The sequence below is a fragment of the Rattus norvegicus genome, chromosome 12, assembly GCF_036323735.1.
Source record: "Rattus norvegicus strain BN/NHsdMcwi chromosome 12, GRCr8, whole genome shotgun sequence".
Classification (NCBI taxonomy): domain Eukaryota; kingdom Metazoa; phylum Chordata; class Mammalia; order Rodentia; family Muridae; genus Rattus; species Rattus norvegicus.
Window position 1 is genome coordinate 10,685,258 of NC_086030.1, and position 8,881 is coordinate 10,694,138.

Below are 8,881 nucleotides of genomic sequence, written 5' to 3' on the forward strand. Positions count from 1 at the left end.
CTGCCAGAGAAGCGAGCTCACCAGCCCCAGCCCTCTCACCCCTAGTAGCTTTAGGACTAGACCTGCATCCTGGCCTGATGGGAGAGGGAGGGAATGGGCCCTCCGCATTTCCTGAAAGATGATATTTTCTAGACCTGGGGATTCAGTGAAACAATTGCTTAAGACTCACGACACCGCTGTCCAGTTGGTCCCGCAATCTGAGCACGAAGGGACATTCCCCTCATTCACATATCCCTGCAAGATCACCCTCCCATGGGAAGACACTCCCGGAGCACTGAGCCTGCCCTTCATTCCTAAATGTCCGCAAAAACTAAATGTCACCACAGCCAAGCAGTGACTCCGACCTGCTTTTAGACAGCATTGGCTAACTGATGCCAAGGGCATACTGGGTTTTAGTTGTTTAACTATCAAGCTACGGGTCCTTTTAAAGGAGCTCAGAGTACAAGAACTTGGACCCTGGTCTGTGGCCCTCTAGTTATCTAGCTCCCACTTCTCTGTAAATCAACTCTTAGAATAAAATTGCGAATTTCAAGGCAGCTCCCCAAAGTGCTCCAGGCTGCTAAATGAAAGTAAACCTGACCGATCTCTGTGGAAGGGAGCAGGTTTTTGAGATGGTGCTGTTTGGTGCGGCTGACAGGGAGTTGGGCCACTATGGCCCGCAGAGCTTCATGTAGCTCCCGCGGCCATTGTGAAAGGCAGGAATGCTCAACTCCGTGGACTTCAACCACAGACCACTGCTGAATCTCTTTTGCGTTGTCAACCCCCAGGATTTTGTTCAAACCCTTCCGTTCTTTCAGAGTGACAGCAGAAACACAGAATCCCAAGTTTCCAGACATGACAGAAAATACATGTGACAGTACTCTACGAGTAGAGTAGGAGGAAACTCAGAACCGAAAACCCTGGAAAGACAGAAAGGTTGAGAAAGAAGGGACCAGACGGCTACATTTGTGTAGGAGGAGGGATCTGCCACCCAAAACAGAGACAGTCCCAATGGGTAGGGTGGGTGGGGTGGTGGTGCACACCCCCAGTGTCTGACCCTTCCAGAGGGTGGGATGGTGGTGCACAGGGGCTCAGGAACAGGAGAAGCAAGGAGCCGGGGGTGCTCCCCATGGCCAGAGCACAGAAAGAGGCAGCAACACTGACCTGCCCTCTTGGCCCTTGGCACATACTGCTCTTGTAGAGAATCTAAGGTCTGTGTGATCTATCAGGAGCTCACAGCTCCAAGGAATCCAACTTCCTCTTTCCTCTGATGATTTCATGAGCACCTGCATGCGTGTGTGCGAGCGTGCGCGTGCGTGCACACACACACACACACACACACACACAGAGAGAGAGAGAGAGAGAGAGAGAGAGAGAGAGAGAGAGAGAGAGAATTAAGATCATTGTTTGAAAGTACACAGTATGGATAAGTCAGGAGGTCAGAAGCCATCTTTGGAAAGTTCCAGTACGAATAGGGGCAGTTCCTTTCTGGTCAGAGAAGGGCAAGTCTTGCCAATGAAGAGAGTCTTCCAAATAGTGCTGAGAAAAGTCTATCCAGACAAGGGTAGACTTTGACCTCAATTAGCAGGGCAAAATCATGTCACTTGATAACGGATACATTCTGAGGGTTGTATTGTCAGTTAATTCAGCGTTGGTCGTTGACATGGTTTGTTGTCGGACGCTTGTGAGAAAACATTGACCAAAAGTAACTTGTGCAGCTAACGGGTTGCACTCTCTACATCAAGGGAAGCCAAGGCCGGAACTCAAAGCAGAACCCAGAAGCAGGCACTGAAGCAGAGACCATGAAGGAACACTGCTTCCTGGCTTGCTCTCTGTGACTTGCACATGCAGCTTTCTTGTATGACCCAGGACCACCTTCCCAGAGGTCACCTCCTCCCACAGTGGGCTGGGTCCGCATCAATCAAGAAAACGCCCCTCAGACATACCCGCAGGCCCATCTAACGGAGGCGATTCCTCAGCTGAGGGTCCCTCTTCCCAGGTGTCTTCAGTTTGTGTCAAGTTGACAAAAACCTAAGAAGCACATTCACACATCACAATATGCATTTGATAAAACCTGGATGCCATGGCCGTTATGCACGTAAGCTGCACGGTGTGTGTGGCCTTGCTGCTAGGACTACGATGAACAGAGGAACGCGATTTTAAGTCAAGTATGAGAGAAAGGGATGCAGCTAGAGATGAGATACACAGATGTGTGTGGCAGCTGCCGGCATCGCAGGGTATGTCTCACAGCGGAGCATTTTCAAACGGCAATAAAAATACGGCACGGTAAATACATAACACATGACAAATCCGGTAGCAGGGTCATTTACGATCCTTATCAGGCAGTGTGTGCCATACATAACTGTACCTATTGTTTCTGCATAGTGGGCCACAGGGTAGGCTTGTACCCGCTGCATTTTGATGTTACCACGGTTACAACATCCCTGAGCCCCGGGAAGGTTTCAGCTCCATTCTACTTCATTAGACTTGTACTGTCTGTGGAGCCTGTCGCCCACGAGAATGTCCCATGGCTGTGGGAGAGGGAGAGCTTGGACACCGTTTTGGTGGCTTTGAAAACAAAGTCTTGTTCTTTCCGTCCCCCGCCGCCATAGAGAGAGGAGCCGCCGCCATGTCCGCCCATCTGCAGTGGATGGTCGTTCGGAACTGCTCCAGTGTCTTGATCAAGAGGAATGAGCAGACGACGTACACCATGGAGCCCAATAATCTGAGGGCCCGAAACGCCTTCAGCTACAGTGGGCTTATTCACCACAAGACCGTCGGAGCGGAGCCCGTGGCTGATGGCAGAAGGGGTCGTGGTGGTTATGAAACGCAGATCCGGTCGGCAAAACCTGCCACTTCCTACGTGAGGACCACCATCAAAAAAGAATGCGTGGGCTACAGCGGCATCAGGCACGTGATCTGGCATCAGACACGTGATCCGGCATCAGGCACGTGATTTGAAAGAACAAGTGCCGCCCTGATCTGCATATGGCAGCCACCCGCAAGGCCAGTGCCTTCCTTTGAAGCCAGAAGCCTGCGGCAGTGAAGAGGAAACGAACCGCCCCACCAAGAGCTCCTGAGTCCCACACCCCAGAAGCCATAGGGAGTCCACTGACTTGCTCAAATAAATAAATAAACAAACAAATAAATAAATAAATAAATAAATAAAGTCTTTTTTTTTATTAACTTGAGTATTTCTTATATACATTTCAAGTGTTATTCCCTTTCCCGGTTTCCGGGCAAACATCCCCCTCCCCATAAAGTAAGTCTTAATACTGCTAGTAAGGAGCCAACAAGGGCAATCTTCTGTCCTGACATCTCCGGGATGTTTGTCCATTGTCCATGATGGTTTTGGAGGTTTGTGTGAAAAACCTGGCAGACGTGGTGCTTTGGGTCTCTGAGAAGAGGACCAGGTAATAAGATCAGGCAGTGCGGGGTGGGCGGGGGGGGGCGGGGGATGAGGAGACAAAAGGGGTAAGGATCAAGTGCTTACCCGATGACTGAGCAGCCAAACAGCTAAAGGAAGACGTTGGCATCCCATCGTCCTCCCTTGGCAGATGCCCTAAGGACATGCTACCAGGCACCACCTCCCACCGGTGCCTGCCTGTAGATCAAGGCTTTACCAGGTGTACTTTTAAGGAATGTTAGTGTCTGCAAGGGTGGCATGACTCAAGGTGTTCCCTCTCTAGTCCCCGAATGGCATGGTGTTTTCTACATCGTCCAGTGACTCAGGAGACATGTTCCATCTGATGGACAGTCCTTTAGAAAGACAGATGCATGCATTCCTCCATCCCCCTGACACCACATGCCCACTAATGAGGGGTCCTCACATTCTGCGGGACTGAGAAGCGGGATACCCTTCCATGGGCAAGTTGGGCCCTACTGACGTCTACGGAGCATCACCCTGAGGGCGCTCTCCCTGGAGAAGGTCTGGGGTCCTCTAGATCTCCTCCAGGCCTATCCATCACCCTGGAAATCATGTCTTGTGACAAGAATACATGTAACAAAAACTTTAATTGCTTTCAAGTGTGTAGTTCAGGGCTAGGAGATACATTTCATGTGGCGGGAAATGACCACCCCAGCGTATCCCCAGAAAACTCTCTTCTTTTCCAGCTGAATTTCTTTATCATTAGGGGGCTGGAGAAATGACTTGGTGGGCAAGAGCTCTTGCTGCACAAACATGAGGACCTGAGTCTGAATGGCCAGCATCCTCATAAAAAGCCAAGCATGTCAGGAAACGTTTACACCCCCAAGACTGTGGGAGAAAAGGCAGGGGACTGTCAGTGCTTGCTGGCGCCAGCCTAAGTCAGCTTCAGTGACACACCCTTATCCCAAAGAAGTGAGGTGACAGTGATAGAGAAGGACACGTGACTCCTCTCCTCTGGCCTGTGCTCACATGCAGATGTGTACACACACACACACACACACACACACACACAGACATTTGTGCACACACACATGCCTGCAGACAGACACACACACACACACAGACATTTGTGCACACACACATGCCTGCAGAGACACACACACACAGACATTTGTGCGCACACACATGCCTGCAGACACACATACACACACAGACACACACAGAGAGACAGAGACACAGAGACAGAGACACAGAGTGACATTTGTGCACACACACATGCCTGCACACACACACACACACTCACAGACATTTGTGCACACCTACATGCCTGCAGACAGACAGACACACACACACTCACAGGCATTTGTGCACACTTACATGCCTGCAGACAGACAGACAGACACACACACACACACACACACTCACAGACATTTGTGCACACATACATGCCTGCAGAGACACACACACTTGTGAGCAGGAGCTCAAGTATACATGTATGTGCACACATGCACATACACACGCTCATGAGCAGGAGCTCAAGTATACATGCATGGACACACAAGCACACACACACACCCACTTCAATATTCCTGCATCCCCCTGGTAACCTCTGTTTCTCTGTGATGAGTCTAAGCCCCTCACATAAGAGTCACACACTATTCTTACGCATGCACATATAGTAAGTAATATCCCAAAAGGTGGATTATCCATTAATATCCAGGGTCCAGTGGTCTTGGTGGTGCTGAGTTAAAGGAACAGGATTTTGAAATCCTCAGTACAGCCCTGTACGTGAACTGCAACGAAACTTGGTTCGCAAACTTAAAACCTAACTCGGGAATTTATATCCAACCTCTGAGTGTCAGGCAGTCAGTCTCCGTGCCTTGCTGCAAACTCTATGACACTTCTCCCTCTTCTGTCCACAAATGTGATTCAATCACATACCAGCCCAAGTCGGTCTGACCTCTTCTGGCGCTGAGAACCGATTCTCCAATGGCTCCTTGCTCAGTTAATCACCTCTGAAGGTTTTCCTTGAATACAGACTTGCTGCGTCCTGCTGCCTCTGAAGTGGGCTCCGTGGGAGGCAAGTGTCTCTGATGCTACTCTAAAGCCACATCTTGACATGCATGGAGCTGAATGCAGCTTCCCACTAGGAAGACTTGCTAAAGTCTTCTCCAAAAATGGAAATGGACTGGGAGCTAATTCCAGATATGTTTTTAACGCATACATATAGGATACAATAAGGCTCTTCCCCCAGCCTTGAAAAGGAAACTCCCAAAGTCTTGATAAACAGCAATTAAGCCAGAGGGAAAAAAATAAATAGCTTTGAGGGGAGACAGTAGGGTGAGTTAGAGGCAAATCAGATCAAGAAAGGCCTTAAACGGCCCTACTTCAGCAAAGTCTTTGAGGGGTTCTTTGGGTTTTTTTTTTGTTTTGTTTTGTTTTTTGTTTTTTGTTTTGGTTCTTTTTTTTTTCAGAGCTGGGGACCGAACCCAGGGCCTTGCACTTCCTAGGCAAGCACTCTACCACTGAGCTAAATCCCCAACCCCCTTTGAGGGGTTCTTATCTCCACTGTGGATGTACTTATTGAACTCAATATTTGGGTTTAAGCTGCCTGAAAGTGTCTTAGTCAAAGGTTCTATTGTTGCACCATGACCAAAAGCAATTTGGGGAGAAAGGGTCTATTTGGCTTACACCTCCAGGTCACCATCATTACTGAAGGAAGTCAGGGCATGAACTCAGACAGGGAAGGAACATGGAGTCAGGAGCCAATGCAGAAGCCATGGAGGGGTGCTGCTTACTGGCTTGCTCCTCATGGCTTGCTTGGACTGCTTTCATATAGAATCCAGGACCACCAGCCCAGGGATGGCATCACTCACCATGGGCTGGGCCCTCCCTCATCAGTCACTAATTAACAAAATGCCCTACAGGTTTGCCTACAGCCTGATATGGAGAGATTTCCTCAACTGAGGCACCTTCCTCTTTGATGACTCTAGCCTGTGTCAAGTTGGCATAAAATTAACATACAGGGTTGCATTTTAAAGTTTGGTCAAAGGTTTTTGCACATGTACTGAACTGCCACTTAAGGTAACACGGAACCCACCTTGTGTAAGTTATAGAGCATTCGCCTGTCACCAACAGCCAGCCAGCCAGCCAGCCAAACATTTCAAATAAGACAGACACAAGCTGTGGCTGTCAGATCGTCTCTGCCTCATGTACGATTCCTTTATCTTACTTCCTTTTCTCTGACTATAAATATAATCTTGATCAGCAGCCTGAAGCATCTTTGGAGGCCAGCCTAGAGCCACAAGAGACACCAGTCAAGTTCTTCAAGAAATTGAATTCTCACTCATATTAACCTTCTCCACCCCCCCATCCCCGCCTGGTTTTCTTTATTTTCATTTTATGTATATGAGCGTTTGCCTGCATGAATGTATGTGCTTCATGTACTTGCAGTGCCCATTGGAAGCCAGAAGAGGGCGCTATATCTCCTGGAGCTGGAGTCAGATGGTTTTGAGCACCTATGTAAGCCTTGAGAACCGAATCTGGGTTGTCTGCCAGAGCTGCCAGTGCTCTTAGCCACTGAGCCATCTATCCAGCACCCTGTATTTTCTCTTTGACATCCCCAGGTGGATGACATCTGTTGCAGAATAGAAAACACGGCCAAGAGACCGCACTCAGAGCCCAGCTTCCCTTCAGCGGGTAATTTAACATTCTTTTACCGAGCCTCAGATGTCTGTGTAGAAAAATCAAATCCATAATTGTTACAAAAATCTTACTTTTTTGTTATCTGATACAATTGACACAGCCCTTTCATGTAGACGTTATCCAATTTAACACAATAATACAGAGTAAAGCGTTTGGGAAGAATAAAATGCTTAACACATGCGGGGAATTCGCTCCCTTCTTGGAAGAGTGCTCTGGGTGGTTCGGCTATTGTTTAGTTAAGAGAGCTCCGCTGTTTTGAGACATGGCTCCTTATCTTGTGTAGACTGAAAGGCGATCAGTCATTCGTGTCAGAATGTGAGTAAGGGAAGTGCTACTTCAAAGGGCCCACTTACCCGGTGGGAAGAGTTGAGCAGAAACAGAAAGCCGGATATAATTCCCTCCCTGCACGGCCACTCCATATGGCCCCAAGCAAGAATTTCAGACCCATCTGTGGGGAGAAAGAGACAGGAATAAGAAAGTTAACTTTTCCTGCTGTGGTGTTTGACAGCCATTTCCTAACCAGACTATGGAAACGACCTGGTCCTCTAAAGAGAGGAAGATGCTTTCATCCTTGTGAGGCAGGATTGTTCAGTTATGAGCCAATGTCTTCTTATCCAAAGAGAAGGTTCCAGCAACACAAGATGATTATAAATGGACATTAAGCCTGGCCAGTTCCTGCGTTGCTCCCCCCTCCCCCCTCCCCCCGCACCCCGCCCGGACACACTCTCAAGGACAAACAGTCCTGACCACTGGAAGATGCAATCGAATGATTGCCCCGCCCACCGCCGGCCATGCCCCGCCCACTGCCAGCCAGGCAGCAGGAAGTCGAGATTCAGGATCCCTCACAGACAGGAAAGCTGTAAAAACAACAGCGAGGCAGCCCACGCCACCTCCACATCCCCCAAGGCGTGGTGGGTAAACCCACCTCTCTCTCTGCATCTCCCTCCATGGTTTAGTTAAACTCCCAGGAAGGAGCCACATTTTCTTTCTTAGCTTGCCCTGCTGAGGTGAACAAGCCGCAAATCCACACACAAGCGTGAGCTATGCCGTAGCCCATTCTAACAAAGACACCCAGACACAATGTTGTGAGTAAAATGATGTCTAATAGAAATTCTCTAAAAACCAGAGGGGATCCACAAGCATAATCTACAATGTACTTAAAGAAAGTATTGTCTGGTGTGTATTTCCAGTCTGCCCCACAGCTGTTCATCCCACAATGGCACCCTAAACTTACTCAAACGCCCAGCTCCCAGCCTCCCTCTCCCTGTACCCCATCTTATCCAGTTTTCATTACAGAGCTGTGGTTGGACAAGAGTTCAAAATTTCCTCACGTTTGGAGGGAAAATTGGGGCACTCTGGGCTTGGCCATAGCAGAATAAGCTTCTGGTTGGAGGGTGGGAGGGTCACAAGACATGAAGGGAAAGGATTAAAGAAGCTTTGAGTTTTTCAGTTTTGGCTAGGAAATCCAGCCCTCAACTCCTGCCTCCTCTAATCCAGCAACCCAGGAGCAATGGCCGACCTCATCAAAGCCTGAGTTCTCACTGAGCATTCTGGGTAAGACCGTAGCAGCGCAGAGGGAAGCCTTAAAAGACTTAGGAGATATTGGGGGCTGGAGAGATGGCTCAGTGGTTAATAGGGACTGGGTTCAGATCCCAGCACCCACATGGTGGCTTATAAGCATCTGTAATTCCAGTCCCAGGAGACCCAGCACCTCTTCTTATGTCCTCAGATATGAGACAGACACGGATGCACAGATAGATGCAGACAAAAACCCCATACACATAAAATAAAAAAACTTAAAACTTTTTTTAATGTTTAAGGAATATCAAA

General features: G+C 48.7%; 1 protein-coding gene and 1 long non-coding RNA gene across 2 annotated transcripts; one reads left to right on the forward strand and one right to left on the reverse strand.

Annotated features, from left to right (window-relative positions):
* Nucleotides 1-2,111: 2,111 nt before the first annotated feature.
* Nucleotides 2,112-2,938, forward strand: Rpl28-ps11 (ribosomal protein L28, pseudogene 11). Its single transcript, XM_063271922.1, has one exon. The coding sequence runs from the start codon at nt 2,507-2,509 to the stop codon at nt 2,933-2,935; it is 429 nt and encodes a 142-aa protein (XP_063127992.1). The 5' UTR covers nt 2,112-2,506; the 3' UTR covers nt 2,936-2,938.
* Nucleotides 2,939-3,974: 1,036 nt separating this feature from the next.
* LOC102551556 (uncharacterized) lies at nt 3,975-7,743 on the reverse strand. The gene is made up of 4 exons (XR_358492.3): nt 7,589-7,743; nt 7,405-7,499; nt 6,447-6,641; nt 3,975-4,234 (listed from the first exon to the last, which is right to left on the reverse strand). It is a non-coding gene; the product is annotated as an uncharacterized LOC102551556 (long non-coding RNA).
* Nucleotides 7,744-8,881: the final 1,138 nt, after the last annotated feature.

Bases quoted from the DNA above. Each gene is read 5' to 3' on its own strand.
- Rpl28-ps11 (XM_063271922.1), top strand. From the start codon at position 2,507: ATGGCTGTGGGAGAGGGAGAGCTTGGACACCGTTTTGGTGGCTTTGAA.